The sequence below is a fragment of the Oncorhynchus tshawytscha genome, linkage group LG09 (assembly GCF_018296145.1).
Source record: "Oncorhynchus tshawytscha isolate Ot180627B linkage group LG09, Otsh_v2.0, whole genome shotgun sequence".
NCBI lineage: Eukaryota > Metazoa > Chordata > Actinopteri > Salmoniformes > Salmonidae > Oncorhynchus > Oncorhynchus tshawytscha.
The window spans coordinates 17865430-17880533 of record NC_056437.1 but is presented as its reverse complement, the minus strand read 5'-3'; the positions used below and the strand labels follow the sequence as shown (position 1 = coordinate 17880533).

Here is a 15104-nt window from a genome sequence, read left to right as displayed (position 1 = left end):
CAGGTGGTGCAGCAGCTGAGGATCACATTCTACACCCCCCCCCCCAGAGAGAGAACACAGAAGACTTCAGTAGGACAGGTGCAGGGAGCTACAGCACAGAGAAGACATCAGTAGGACAGGTGACAGAGAGCTACAGCACAGAAGACTTCAGTAGGACAGGTTTAAGGGCTACAGGACAGGGAAGACTTCAGTAGGACAGGTTTAAGGGCTACAGGACAGGGAAGACTTCAGTAGGACAGGTTTAAGGGCTACAGGACAGGGAAGACGTCAGTAGGACAGGTTTAAGGGACAGGACAGGTTTAAGGGCTACAGGACAGGGAAGACGTCAGTAGGACAGGTTTAAGGGCTACAGGACAGGGAAGACTTCAGTAGGACAGGTTTAAGGGCTACAGGACAGGGAAGACTTCAGTAGGACAGGTTTAAGGGCTACAGGACAGGGAAGACTTCAGTAGGACAGGTTTAAGGGCTACAGGACAGGGAAGACTTCAGTAGGACAGGTTTAAGGGCTACAGGACAGGGAAGACTTCAGTAGGATAGGTTTAAGGGCTACAGGACAGGGAAGACGTCAGTAGGACAGGTTTAAGGGCTACAGGACAGGGAAGACGTCAGTAGGACAGGTTTAAGGGCTACAGGACAGGGAAGACGTCAGTAGGACAGGTTTAAGGGCTACAGGACAGGGAAGACTTCAGTAGGACAGGTTTAAGGGCTACAGGACAGGGAAGATGTCAGTAGGACAGGTTTAAGGGCTACAGGACAGGTTTAAGGGCTACAGGACAGGTTTAAGGGCTACAGGACAGGGAAGACGTCAGTAGGACAGGTTTAAGGGCTACAGGACAGGGAAGACGTCAGTAGGACAGGTTTAAGGGCTACAGGACAGGTTTAAGGGCTACAGGACAGGGAAGACGTCAGTAGGACAGGTTTAAGGGCTACAGGACAGGGAAGACGTCAGTAGGACAGGTTTAAGGGCTACAGGACAGGGAAGACTTCAGTAGGACAGGTTTAAGGGCTACAGGACAGGGAAGACGTCAGTAGGACAGGTTTAAGGGCTACAGGACAGGTTTAAGGGCTACAGGACAGGGAAGACGTCAGTAGGACAGGTTTAAGGGCTACAGGACAGGGAAGACGTCAGTAGGACAGGTTTAAGGGCTACAGGACAGGGAAGACGTCAGTAGGACAGGTTTAAGGGCTACAGGACAGGGAAGACTTCAGTAGGACAGGTTTAAGGGCTACAGTGTAGGCTTGCCTAAACAAAGGGGTTAATACTTATGCAACAACTACAGACTTCAGTTATTTAATTTGTATAAAAAAATAGTGTAGAATTCTCTTTTCCCTTTGACATTATGGAGTATTTTGTGTAGATCAATAACAAAAAACATCTATTAAATGTATTTCAATCCCACTTTGTAACGGAACAAAATCTAAACAGGGCGTGAATACTTACGATGCAATCCATCAACGGGCTATTTGGTACATTTATTCCATTCCAAATCAAAGTCTTCACTTTTCAACATGCACACACCTTTAGTGCTGATGAGCAGTGCTGCCAGTTTGAACATGTTCTCAGTGAAGGCCTCAGGGTTCTGGGCTTCTAGAGCCTCTGTCGTCTGTCTGACCATCAGCCTGGACAGGTCTGACTGGCTACGCACTGCCTTACTGAAATGGATCATACCTGCCACCTGGAGGGAGCGAACACACACACACACACACACACACACACACACACACACACCACTGAGTACAATATTGTTCTGTTGAATAAGGAGGAGAACTATGATAAAGTGTATAAAGGAGAAGTGAGTAGAGTCCTGTCTAGACCTGTAGCAGTGTCTCTCCGGCATAGCGGGAGTCCTGTCTAGACCTGTAGCAGTGTCTCTCCGGCATAGCGGGAGTCCTGTCTAGACCTGTAGCAGTGTCTCTCCGGCATAGCGGGAGTCCTGTCTAGACCTGTAGCAGTGTCTCTCCGACCTGTAGCAGTGTCTCTCCGGCATAGCGGGAGTCCTGTAGACCTGTAGCAGTGTCTCTCCGGCATAGCGGGAGTCCTGTCTAGACCTGTAGCAGTGTCTCTCCGGCATAGCGGAGTCCTGTCTAGACCTGTAGCAGTGTCTCTCCGGCATAGCGGGAGTCCTGTCTAGACCTGTAGCAGTGTCTCTCCGGCATAGCGGGAGTCCTGTCTAGACCTGTAGCAGTGTCTCTCCGGCATAGCGGGAGTCCTGTCTAGACCTGTAGCAGTGTCTCTCCGGCATAGCGGGAGTCCTGTCTAGACCTGTAGCAGTGTCTCTTCGGCATAGCGGGAGTCCTGTCTAGACCTGTAGCAGTGTCTCTCCGGCATAGCGGGAGTCCTGTCTAGACCTAGCAGTGTCTCTCCGGCATAGCGGGAGTCCTGTCTAGACCTGTAGCAGTGTCTCTCCGGCATAGCGGGAGTCCTGTCTAGACCTGTAGCAGTGTCTCTCTGTACCTCTCCGGGATAGCGGGAGTCCTGTCTAGACCTGTAGCAGTGTCTCTCTGTACCTCTCCGGGATAGCGGGAGTCCTGTCTAGACCTGTAGCAGTGTCTCTCTGTACCTCTCCGGGATAGCGGGAGTCCTGTCTAGACCTGTAGCAGTGTCTCTCTGTACCTCTCCGGGATAGCGGGAGTCCTGTCTAGACCTGTAGCAGTGTCTCTCTGTACCTCTCCGGGATAGCGGGAGTCCTGTCTAGACCTGTAGCAGTGTCTCTCTGTACCTCTCCGGGATAGCGGGAGTCCTGTCTAGACCTGTAGCAGTGTCTCTCTGTACCTCTCCGGGATAGCGGGAGTCCTGTCTAGACCTGTAGCAGTGTCTCTCTGTACCTCTCCGGCATAGCGGGAGTCCTGTCTAGACCTGTAGCAGTGTCTCTCTGTACCTCTCCGGGATAGCGGGAGTCCTGTCTAGACCTGTAGCAGTGTCTCTCTGTACCTCTCCGGGATAGCGGGAGTCCTGTCTAGACCTGTAGCAGTGTCTCTCTGTACCTCTCCGGCATAGCGGTTTCTCAGGTTGAGTGAAGCCATGAAGTTGGAGTAGTCCTTCTTCACACAGGCTGGCCTTTCTGTCAGCTGGGTGATCTAGAGCGGATGACGGAACTTGGTTAGTATGTGTGTGTAATTGCGTGTGTGTGTGCGCGCGTCTGTCTCCTCACCCCTAGTGTAGTGCTCTGTCTGTTGTAGCCAGCGAAGTGCAGGATGCTCTCTGTAGCCATGGCCAGGCCAGTGTGCTGGGACAGACCGGACACCCAGTTCTGATGCTTGTTTAGGTACTCCTGGAGAACAGGGAGAAAACATACAAAACAGGGGATAGGAGAAGATTCATCTGAAACTTTGAGTCCCTCAAAAAGGCAATCAAGAAGCTCTTGTTAGTTGTCTACTTGAATAATGATTTGGCAGAACAACTGCAACACGTTGTCATAAAGATGGGTTAGCTGACAACGTCACGAAAACGATGCGCACGCTTCAATGAGGCAGAAGTCCGTTAGTTGCTGTGATTCCTAATGGAGAGATACCTGAGATACAATGACAAGCTGCTGCCATGTCTTGAGGTGTTTTAACTGATCTCATGTCAATGCTAATATGGCTAAAATTCACTAGCTAACCAACTGTAACAACTGTAACAACTGTAACGACGTTTGAGAGACAAGTGCTCATTGTGCAAATATATTTATGTTTTTAATAAACATGGAGGAAATAAAGTTGACATGTTGTCAACAATCCAAGCCAACCCTGTCTGTTTTGCACAATAGTTGCACACGCATCGGTTGTGGTGCTAAACAACCAATCCGTCTATGCTTTTCCTTTACGAAATGCGGTGTGTGTGTGTATGTATGCGTGTGTCTCTCACTTGTAGGTGTGACTTGGTGACAGAGGGGGCCCACTTCATGGCCTCCTTCAGGATCTCCCCGCAGCGAGCAGCAAAGTCCTTCACTATGCTCTACAACCACAGAGAAACATCGACCATTATTTAGAAAACACACACACACACGTATCACACACACATTCCTACCTCTCTGGCCTCGTATGTGTCTGGCACAGTGATCCTGTAGGGGGTGTCTGGGATGTCATAGTAAGGCTGGTCCTTATGGATGTCCTGCAAACAAGGTAGGAACACGACACATCAGAACACAATACGTTGTCTAATAACCCCTTTCAGGGACCACAGAGAATAGCAATAACAAGGTAGGAACACGACACATCAGAACACAATACGTTGTCTAATAACCCCTTTCAGGGACCACAGAGAATAGCAATAGCAGGTGGTTATGACAAAGAAAGTGTGTGTCCGTACTGCACTGAGGGAAAGAGAGAGAGTCTGCAGGATGTCCAGCATCGTCTTCAGTACACGGCCACTCCACAGCAGGTGAGGGAACGTTTCGGCCAGACCTGACAGGTATTTGTCGGCCACCCTACGGATCCTCTTGTGGACGTGGTTGAAGTTGACCAATAGGAACTGAGCGTGGCGCTCCAACTCCTCCTCATGGGCTTTAGTCTTCGGCTGGGGAGAGAAACAGAGACAGCACTCAGGCAGCCAATCATTGTAGAGGACACGCTCCACAGAAGGTAGTTTGCTCTTGACTTCTCCTAGAGACCCAGTTTCTCTGTTTTGACCGATGACCTTTACCTTCTCAGCCATCATGTGTAGGAAGACCTCAAACACCTTGTCCCCCACCGCTATCACACACTGCATCATACCTGGACACAGACAAAAAGAGACATTCTCTCACTGTCTAGCGCGTGAAATATGCGCACAGCACCTGTCTACCACGTGTGTAATGCAGCTCACCAGACTTGTCCTTCTGGATGGCTCTGTCCTCAAAGTAGCGGAACATCACCTGGAAACGATCAGAGTCCAGAGCGCGCAGCATCCTGGTGAGAGAAGAGAAACGGTCAGAGTCCAGAACGCGCAGCATCCTGGTGAGAGAAGAGAAACGGTCAGAGTCCAGAACGCGCAGCATCCTGGTGAGAGAAGAGAAACGGTCAGAGTCCAGAACGCGCAGCATCCTGGTGAGAGAAGAGAAACGGTCAGAGTCCAGAACGCGCAGCATCCTGGTGAGAGAAGAGAAACCAGGTCTCTCCAGAGTCCAAAATCAAATCGCAGCATTCTGGTGAGAGAATCTCAAAGTGCTGTACAGAGTCCAGAACAAACAGCAGCATCCTGGTGAGAGAAGAGAAACGGTCAGAGTCCAGAACGCGCAGCATCCTGGTGAGAGAAGAGAAGAGAAATGAATTGGCAAGGAGGCACGATATGAATGACTAGGAGATTTAACTAACTAACCTCAACTACTACACTCCAAACCAGGTCTCTCCAACTGCTACACTCAAAATCAAATCAAATTTATTTACATAGCCCTTCGTACATCAGCTGATATCTCAAAGTGCTGTACAGAAATCCAGCCTAAAACACCAAACAGCAAGCAATGCAGCACAGTAGCTCTCCAGGAACAGGGTTGGAGTGAAAACCTGCAGCACAGTAGCTCTCCAGGAACAGGGTTGGAGAGCCCTAGTCTAGCAGGGATGCATCTTAATAGTCCTAAGTGGTTTCCTTTTTCTTACCTCATGTACTCCAGCCTGTAGACAGACAGTAGGTAGGTAGACATGGCGAAGTCCAGTTTGTTGATGAGAGCAGACACCTCAGGAGGAGGATCTAGCAGGTTTATAATGGTGCTCCTCAGGTCATTCAGCTCCGCCTGAAAACACAACCACCCACCCAGAGAACATCAGTTGTGTGTGTGTATGTCTGTTCACACGCGTGTTGTGTGGGCATGCATGTGTACTGTACCGCTGTGACGGTGTCGTTCTTCAGGGCAGAGTTGTACTGTAGTTCAGAGCGTAGAGGTTCTCCACTGGGGAAGGTGAGGAGGGGAGACTTGGTGGCGATCTCACACACTCCCTCATACCACTCCTCTGGCCACAGACCTGCACAACACACAAAGCCCTTAATAAACCTACAGACTTCTACATAGCAGGATGACTGTTAGCCTGATAACTCACTTCCCTTTCCATCAGATGGGTATTAGTCCACCATTTCAACCATGTTTAGTCAATTCTTTATATTGTATTCCAATCCTGGTGGAATATTGTAGTACAAGTTAACATTGTTAAACAGCCACCTGATCCCTCAACAGCGAAACCCATCACCACAGAGTAGAGCCAGAAGTCTCTGAACAGCTTCTGTAGACGAGGCTTCGCTTCCTTGATGGGTGGTAGACGCTTCGTCAGCTACACAGAGAGAGGAGGGGGATCTCGATCAATACTAAGTGTATAGATTATATACGGAGTACTGTATAGACACTCGGGCACAGAGGCACTACTGGACAAACTGTTGAAAGTGAAAAATGTGTAGAGGTAACCCACATACCACAGCAATAACAGGAACGAGTACTCCAAGGTTTCCAGCACTGCTCGACGCCTGCAAATACAAATAATAAACAAATGTCAACAAAAAAAAAAAGAGTTAACCTCTAAAGGCCGCTACCCACCCCCGTTTCCAAATTTGAAACCCACAAAAGTACGTAGAACTAGGAGCGAAAACGACATTGCGTTTGCGTAGTTTGAATGAAGTGTGTAGGGCCCTTAACACAAGCCTGTTGTTGCTGATCTCTATAGGTCTATCAGAAGTCATGGCTACTGTAAACGGAATTTACCTTCAGTGCAGGGCCCTTGTCTGAGGCCCTCTCGCTGGCCCTCTTTCCCTCCAGTCCTAGCTGGACAAACAGCTCCAGTAGGTTGACCAGCAACTCATCAACCATCTGCTCGGTTGCCAGGTTGGCAGCTATGTTAGCTAATGCATTGATCACAGCCAGGGAACAGTGTCTGGAACACGCAAGATTAACACAGTAGTCTTTAGCAGAGTGGGTCGTGGAGCTGGCTATGGGTAGGGAATTGGGGATAGGGGTAAAGGTGTAGCGGCTAAGGATACCTGTATCCATGGTCCTTGTAGTCCTTGGTGGAGTAGACCATGGAGGAGGCCTTCACACTGATCTGCTGGAACAGGTTCCACACCTCCTGGTAGATATATTGCTGTGAGGAGAGAGAGAAACAGATGAGTTTACTGAGAGGCAAGAGGTTGATGAGTTTACTGACAGAAGAGAGAGAGCGAGAGAGGAGAGTTTACTGAGGGACATATTGCTGAGGGGAGAGGTAAAATAATTAAGTGTATACAGGATCAAGTGTGTGTGTGTGTGACTCACGTTCCCAGTGATGACCATGCATCCCAGCTGATCTATAATGAGTACGTCTAGCTGTGACGGTGGCTGGCAGAACTTCTGCTGTAGGATCTGCAGGATGGGCTCCATGACGCGTGGCGTGTCCCTCAGAGCCACCGCGATGTGACCCAGCGCTCTGATGGTGTGGTCCGGGATCAGATGGGCCTCCCTTGGGGAGAGAGAAACAGTGGGTTGGTCAGAGGGGCTGTCAGTCATTGCCACGGACCTGGGGACTGGTCAGAGCAGCTGTCAATCACTGCAGGAGAGTCTAACTAGCGAGATCACCTGAGGTTTCACTCGCTAACATTGACAGTTATTTCTCAGACGTAATCCAGCCTGTGAATAAGTAAAGTACACTAACTGGTAATATTGGAGGGCTCAGGTATGAAATAATACTTACTTGTCATTCTCCTGAGAGATGTAGAGACGGTTGGACAGGCTGGCCAGGAAAGCCTCCACTATAACACTGTCCATAGTCAGACCTGCCTTCAGACACCTGAGAAGCAGAGAGAGGGGGGAAGGGGCAGAGAGAGCAGGGGAAGACAGAGAAAGAGAGAGGGAGAAGAAAAGAGATTGATCCATGGTAACCAATTATGCAAACACAGCTCATATCTCTCCTTTCACATACAATATTTGATCTTTCCTCACCTGCAGATGTTGTCAATGGAGATGTCTCGGAGCTGTTCGTACATGGAGGGCTGGCTCTTCTTATTAGCGTGAGCACTGAACGTAGACTGGGAGTGCTCATTGGTCACATGGATCTTGATCTCGCCAGTCCCTGTGGTGTTCTGGCTGTGGTACTTGTACAGCTTTACAAGGACAGGTGAGGGGACCACCAGGAAGTCTCTGAGAGACGTGGTGACAGAGTGGGCCACCACCGGGAACCGCTCACACAGACGACCCAAACCCTACACACACACACACACACACACACACACACACACACGGGAAAAATGTGATTAGGTAGGATAATACTGGTATTATGGCATTTTATCAACACAGTATTGTGAAGACAGATGAAGACATTACAGGCCCAACCTGTAGACAGCAAACGAGCAGGGGAATGTGAGCGATGATAACTTTACTGGACGTCTTGGACTGCAGTTTCTCTGACAGCTTGGTACACAGGTTCTCAGCTCCTGATCAAAACAAAACGCATGAACAACAGTTAGTTTGGTGTTCAATTCAAATTAACGACCCAATGTTTTTCAACACATGGCAAATGCATTCCAAATTCACGACCTGATATTTTTCAATACATGAGCACGGATGGATAGTACACACACACACAGGTTTGAACACAAACACACTCGTACCCTGCTCCTCAGTGACAGCCCAGACCATGAGGTCGACACAGGCAGCGTTAGCCTGGCAGCGTAGCTTCAGAGGACTCAGTTCACTGTGGAGGTGATCTACATCATGTAGGATCCTCTGCAGCTCTGACTGGCTACTACTGAACTGCTTCAGCACAAAGTCATGAACCTCCTTCACATAGCCTGTCTGCAGGTCTGGGAACACCATCACACCAACATCAATAACATGTTAGTAGCACAGTAATAAAAACCTAATAAACTCTACTGAACCGCTTCAGAATAATCAGGTCATAGCAGAGGGTTTCTGTATATTAGAGATAGTAAAGGTTAAAGTGAGAGAGCAGTGTATTTGTTACCTTTCAGGTTGTACAGCGTGTCTCTGAGCATCTTGAAGATGGTCACATACAGAGGGTCACTGAAGGTCCTATAGTGCAGGTGCATCCCTGGGTTCAACTAGAGGGAGAGAACACAACAAACACGATGTCACATTGAGGAGTACACAGGACAGCGCTTTCATTCAAATATATGGAAAATTAACCTACCTCCAGAAGTTCCTGCAGGGTGTTATCCAGTGTTTTCAGAAAGGATTCAGAGACAAACTGCTCAACCTGCAAAAGACAAACAGAACACTCAGAAAGGAATTCTGATAAACGATGTTCTACCCATCCTAAATTCTATAGTTCTATGCATTCTGATTCCACGTACTGACCATGTTGAGGAGCTGGCGCAGAACGTCCAGAGGGACGTCAAACTCTCCCTGGGCACTGCCAGTAAACAGAGGAGACACAGAGAAACTAGAACTGATGGTGGAGAAGTAATAGTCTGGGTCCACAGCACTACCATCAGGGAGATAGGAGCCTGGAGAGAGAGGGAGGCAGGGGGAGAAAAGGACAGTCAAAAAAGGAGAGACACAGGCTACTTAGTAATAAACTGAAATACTTCAGAAATATATTACCTGTCCAATATATTCTTACCTTCAAAGTACTGTGCTGAGGGGTCAGCTGGGGAGCTGGGGGTGAGTCCTGCTCTCTCTGGACTGGCCTACAGACAGAGGAACAGATCATTTTCAGACATTTCAAATAAGAGCTTCCTTTGTCCTCTAGTGGCCGGCTATGGTAGTACAGTTATATTCTCTGTAGTGATATATATATGGTAAAGGAAGAGCCCTTGCATCTTATGGTGTCTCCCTGATACCTGATGAGAATTAGTGGTAGTACTATGGTGTAGTGGTAGTAGTAGAGTACAGTGCTTCCCAGCAGTACACATTTTTGTTGTAGGCCTAGACAAGTACACCTAAATCAACTTGTCAACTAATCATCAGGTCCTCAATTAGTTGAATCAGGAACGTCTGTCCAGGGCTACAACAAAATGTGTGCTGTTGGGTGTACTGGAGGACCGGAGTTGGGAACCACTGGTCTAGTATAGTAATAGTGCCTGTTGTGATATGCTGGACACGGAGCTTCCTTTGCGTCTGATGGTGTCTCCCTGACAGACTGTGAGCAGCGAAGCAGGCATGATGGAGCGGAAGTCGTTGAAGGAGCGCCGTCGTGATGGGTCGACATCATTGCCAGTGGACACCGGCGGGGCTTCTGCCCGCGGAAACAGCTTGGACAGCAGGGGCTCCTCCGTGTTGCTATAGCGACCAAAGGCCCGGGCCACACCCAACAAGCAGGGCACAGTGTACCTGCACAGGTATTCTTGGGAGGGAGGGAGACGGGGGAACAAAGAAAGAAAGACAAGTGAAAGGCTGCCTTTTTCATTGTCATTCCGTCTCCACATACTTGAATCAAAGTTTGTGAGGACAAGAGACAACAACGAGATAACTAATCAGTCACTAGCATATTCATTAAACACTGGTGAACATGAAATGGTGGAACAGAGAGCATGCTGGTACCTTTATCATGTCCCTCTGAGTTCAAGCAGATGTCCAGCAGGACCTGCATTATGTCCATGACGGCCTCCAAGATCTGTCCTCGCAGGGTGTCATCTCGCTGGGCCACGTCTGAGAGAAGAGTGACCAGACAGAAGCAGAAGTTCTCTGCCACCGGAAGGATATCTATAGGACAAGAAGAAAGATCATCAACCAGTCAGAAATGTGGAATTAGACATCATCTTGACTGGTGCGAGAGACAAAATGCTGGCATCTCTCTCCTTACCCCGCCCTTTGCTTCCAGAGCTTTCTTCGATCCACTGGACTCTGGGAAGTCCCTTCAGCAGCCCCAGCAGGTAGGGGACAATAGAGTCTTTGTGCTACAATAAAAACATAATTCACAAACCGCCTGAGCAAAGGCCATTAAACAGCTAAGGGGAGCACAGAAGGTGCCATGGACAGGAGCCAATTATTAGTCCTGAGGAGGTCAGGGAACATCCATCCCATAAAAAGCAGGATATAAATACAACCCTTAACAGTGTCAGAGAGAAGGCATCGCTGCTCCAGTTCAATGTACCTGTAGGTCAGACTTGACCAGGAAGATACCCAGAGCTAGGACTGCATCCCTCCTCCTCTCGTCCAGCTGGAACACCCCTCGGAAGTCCACTGGACACATGCATTGGAGCTTTTGGACCTGAAACAGAGAATAAACAGCAAACAAATGGCTTGCGGCTGACTAATCAAACCATCAGTCCTAACCTTCACAAATACCTTGCCCTGTATTAGCAGTTAGGGTGACTTCTACCAAGGCCAACTGACATTCACAAGAGGCTAAACGCTTGCCTCTGCTCCAGCTTTACAGATAAAGATAGTAAAGTACCCCTGGATTCCATGGCCTTCAGGAAAAACAACACAGACAGTCCTATACCGCATAGTAAACATGGCATTGACAGCGTGACTGCACTCCAGGCGAGGAGCCAAACAACTAGCCCTTAGCATTAATTAGCTTAGCTAACGGGGATCAGCCTTTAAGCTCAGTGAGGAGGATTACAGCCTAAATGTCAACTCGCCACCACAGCAGAGAGAGAGATACAAATCCAGTAATAAAAATCACACTGTCACACCCACAGTTGAAGTCGGAAGTTTACATACACCTTAGCAAAATACATTTAAACTCAGTTTCACAATTCCTGACATTTAATTTAAGTAAAAATTCCCTGGTTTAGGATCACCGCTTTATTTTAAGAATGTGAAATGTCAGAATAATAGTAGAGAGAATGATTTATTTCAGCTTTCATTTCTTTCATCACATTCCCAGTGGGTCAGAAGTTTACACTCAATTAGTATTTGGTAGCATTGCCTTTAAATTGTTTAACTTGCGTCAAATGTTCCAGGTAGCCTTCCACAAGCTTCCCACAATAATTTGGGTGAATTTTAGCCCATTCAAATCAAATCAAATTTTATTTGTCACATACACATGGTTAGCAGATGTTAATGCGAGTGTAGCGAAATGCTTGTGCTTCTAGTTCCGACAATGCAGTAATAACCAACAAGTAATCTAACTAACACTTCCAAAACTACTGTCTTATACACAGTGTAAGGGGATAAAGAATATGTACATAAGGATATATGAATGAGTGATGGTACAGAGCAGCATAGGCAAGATACAGTAGATGATATCGAGTACAGTATATACATATGAGATGAGTATGTAAACAAAGTGGCATAGTTAAAGTGGCTAGTGATAAATGTATTACATAAGGATGCAGTCGATGATATAGAGTACAGTATATACGTATGCATATGAGATGAATAATGTAGGGTAAGTAACATTATATAAGGTAACATTGTTTAAAGTGGCTAGTGATATATTTACATCATTTCCCATTCCTCATGACAGAGCTGGTGTAACTGAGTCAGATTTGTGGGCCTCCTTGCTCGTACAAACGCTTTCAGTTCTGCCCACACATTTTCTATAGGATTGAGGGCAGGGCTTTCTCCAATACCTTGACTTTGTTGTCCTTAAGCCATTTTGCCACAACTTTGGAAGTATGCTTGGGGTCATTGTCCATTTGGAAGACCCATTTGTGACCAAGCTTTAACTTCCTGTCTGATGTCTTGAGATGTTGTTTCAATATATCCACATCATTTTCCCTTCCTCATGATGCCATCTATTTTGTGAAGTGCACCAGTCCCTCCTGCAGCACGGTTGGGATGGTGTTCTTTGGCTTGCAAGCATCCCCCTTTTTCCTCCAAACATAACGATGGTCATTAAGGCCAAACAGTTCTATTTTTGTTTCATCAAACCAGAGGACATTCTCCAAAAAGTACGATATCTGTCACTATGTGCAGTTGCAAACCGTAGCCTGGCTTTTTTTATGGCGGTTTTGGAGCAGTCACTTCTTCCTTGCTGAGCAGCCTTTCAGGTTATGTCGATATAGGACTCATTTTACTATGGATATAGATACTTCTGTACCTGTTTACTCCAGCATCTTCAGAAGGTCCTTTGCTGTTGTTCTGGGATTGATTTGCACTTTTCGCACCAAAGTACGTTCATCTCTAGGAGATAGAACACATCTCCTTCCTGAGCGGTATGACAGCTGCGTGGTCCCATGGTGTTTATACTTGCGTACTATTGTTTGTACAGATGAACGTGGTACCTTCAGGCGTTTGGAAATTGCTCCCAAGGATGAACCAGACTTGGAGATCTACACTATTTTTTTCTGAGGTCTTGGCTGATTTCTTTTGATTTTCCCATGATGTCAAGCAAAGAGGCACTGAGTTTGAAGGTAGGCCTTGAAATACATCCACAGGTAAACCTCCAATTGACTCAAATGATGTCAATTAGCCTATCAGAAGCTTCTAAAGCCATGAATTTTCCAAGCTGTTTAAAGGCACAATCAACTTAGTGTATGTAAACTTCTGACCCACTGGAATTGTGACAGTGAATAATAAGTTAAATAATCTGTCTGTAAACATTTGTTGGAAAAATGACTTTGTGTCATGCAAAGTAGATGTCCTAACCGACTTGCCAAAAGTATAGTTTGTTAACAAGAAATTTGTGGCATGGTTGAAAAACGATAATGACTCCAACCTAAGTTAATGTAAACTTCCGACTACAACTGTATAATACAGTGCCTTGCGAAAGTATTCGGCCCCCTTGAACTTTGCGACCTTTTGCCACATTTCAGGCTTCAAACATAAAGATATAAAACTGTATTTTTTTGTGAAGAATCAACAAGTGGGACACAATCATGAAGTGGAATGACATTTATTGGATATTTCAAACATTTTTAACAAATCAAAAACTGAAAAAATTGGGCGTGCAAAATTATTCAGCCCCTTTACTTTCAGTGCAGCAAACTCTCTCCAGAAGTTCAGTGAGGATCTCTGAATGACCTCAACACAATTGAGATGGTTTGGACCGCAGAGTGAAGGAAAAGCAGCCAACAAGTGCTCAGCATATGTGGGCACTCCTTCAAGACTGTTGGAAAAGCATTCCATGTGAAGCTGGTTGAGAGAATGCCAAGAAGGTGCCAAGCTGTCATCAAGGCAAAGGGTGGCGACTTTGAAGAATCTCAAATTTATTTAGATTTGTTGAATAAATTGGTTACTACATGATTCCATGTGTTATTTAATAGTTCTGATGTATTCACTGTTGTTCTACAACGTAGAAAATAGTGAAAATAAAGAAAAACCCTTGATGAGTAGGTGTCCAAACTCTTGACTGGTACTGTATATACAGTATATGCGTTTGTACACAATTTAAAAACAGAGAGACCATTCAGAGCAACATCATTGATGACTTCCAGTTTTTGCCTAAAGTTTGGCTGAAAGTTCCTCCCATACAGCTTTCCTACCAACACCTGAATCAACATGATGTAATGTGATATAAGGCAAAAGAGCAAACTGTCTGTTGAAATCATAGACCTTATGGTTGAAATAAAGAATATACAATGCAGTCAAGTAAATAGTGACCAATCAATGACCAGAAATAAACGGGGGCGTTACCTTGGTTGAGGTTTGAGAGCTAGCTAACTAATGGGTATGCCAACTTCCTCATTCTGATGGAATGACAATCCACCATATATCATAATCGACAGGACAGATAGCTAAACGCGTAGTTAGCAAGTGATTTGTTAGTTATTAAACTAGGTTGTCAGTATATAAAACTGCCTAGTTTTTGTGTCGTGTTCCGGTGTGAAATTACAAGCCAATTAACTAAGGGCCTCTACTTGTGAATGAACGTCTGCAGTGGCTAGCATTGCTGTCCAACAGCCGTGTGCAGCTCTTGGAAAACGAATAATTAGCTAATAGCTAATTTCGATAGCATCGCATATCACTGCCATATAACGTTAGCCATAGCGAAAGTTTTTTTGTAAATAATGTATATTATTCTGTGGCGATACTGTAAAAAAATGTATGTTTACGGAACTGTATAGACAACTTATAGCTAGCTAGCTAGCATACGCTCACTTTACGTTAACTCTAATAACATCACTCACCTTATCTATCGGTGCTGGGCGGTGTGCGGCCAAAGAGCGCGCCAGGGACAATACAGTGTTGAAATAAAAACCCCTCGTCCCTACTCCTTTAGCAGACATGTTTACGAATCAAGACAAACGGAAAGTAAGAACATTATACAGCTTTTACCGCTGCGAAGTGGACAAGCTAGCACCCAACGTTAGTGCCTAGTAGACGGCCGTCACTAGT

At 46.4% G+C, this 15104-nt stretch overlaps 1 protein-coding gene across 4 annotated transcripts in view; it reads right to left on the bottom strand.

The window, feature by feature from the left end:
- Positions 1–15104, bottom strand: part of LOC112257265 (phosphatidylinositol 4-kinase alpha-like) — a 31861-nt gene extending 16757 nt beyond the window's left edge. For all 4 annotated transcript variants that reach the window (XM_042326640.1, XM_042326641.1, XM_042326642.1 and 1 more), the window contains exons 1-29: positions 14897–15104; positions 10969–11085; positions 10678–10771; positions 10416–10577; positions 9956–10218; positions 9496–9562; positions 9231–9379; positions 9064–9129; positions 8878–8974; positions 8525–8716; positions 8247–8347; positions 7857–8116; positions 7609–7704; positions 7194–7377; positions 6923–7023; positions 6648–6816; positions 6362–6412; positions 6114–6222; positions 5783–5919; positions 5557–5690; positions 4787–4869; positions 4625–4695; positions 4292–4498; positions 4010–4093; positions 3848–3937; positions 3153–3272; positions 2986–3078; positions 1520–1676; positions 1–29 (exon numbers count right to left, since the gene is read on the bottom strand). The exon at positions 1–29 is cut by the window's left edge and continues 99 nt beyond it. In XM_042326640.1, the coding sequence (XP_042182574.1) occupies positions 1–29; positions 1520–1676; positions 2986–3078; positions 3153–3272; positions 3848–3937; positions 4010–4093; positions 4292–4498; positions 4625–4695; positions 4787–4869; positions 5557–5690; positions 5783–5919; positions 6114–6222; positions 6362–6412; positions 6648–6816; positions 6923–7023; positions 7194–7377; positions 7609–7704; positions 7857–8116; positions 8247–8347; positions 8525–8716; positions 8878–8974; positions 9064–9129; positions 9231–9379; positions 9496–9562; positions 9956–10218; positions 10416–10577; positions 10678–10771; positions 10969–11085; positions 14897–14995 (3582 nt within the window). In that variant the 5' untranslated portion in view covers positions 14996–15104. The remainder of the gene's footprint in view (positions 30–1519; positions 1677–2985; positions 3079–3152; positions 3273–3847; positions 3938–4009; positions 4094–4291; positions 4499–4624; positions 4696–4786; positions 4870–5556; positions 5691–5782; positions 5920–6113; positions 6223–6361; positions 6413–6647; positions 6817–6922; positions 7024–7193; positions 7378–7608; positions 7705–7856; positions 8117–8246; positions 8348–8524; positions 8717–8877; positions 8975–9063; positions 9130–9230; positions 9380–9495; positions 9563–9955; positions 10219–10415; positions 10578–10677; positions 10772–10968; positions 11086–14896) is intronic.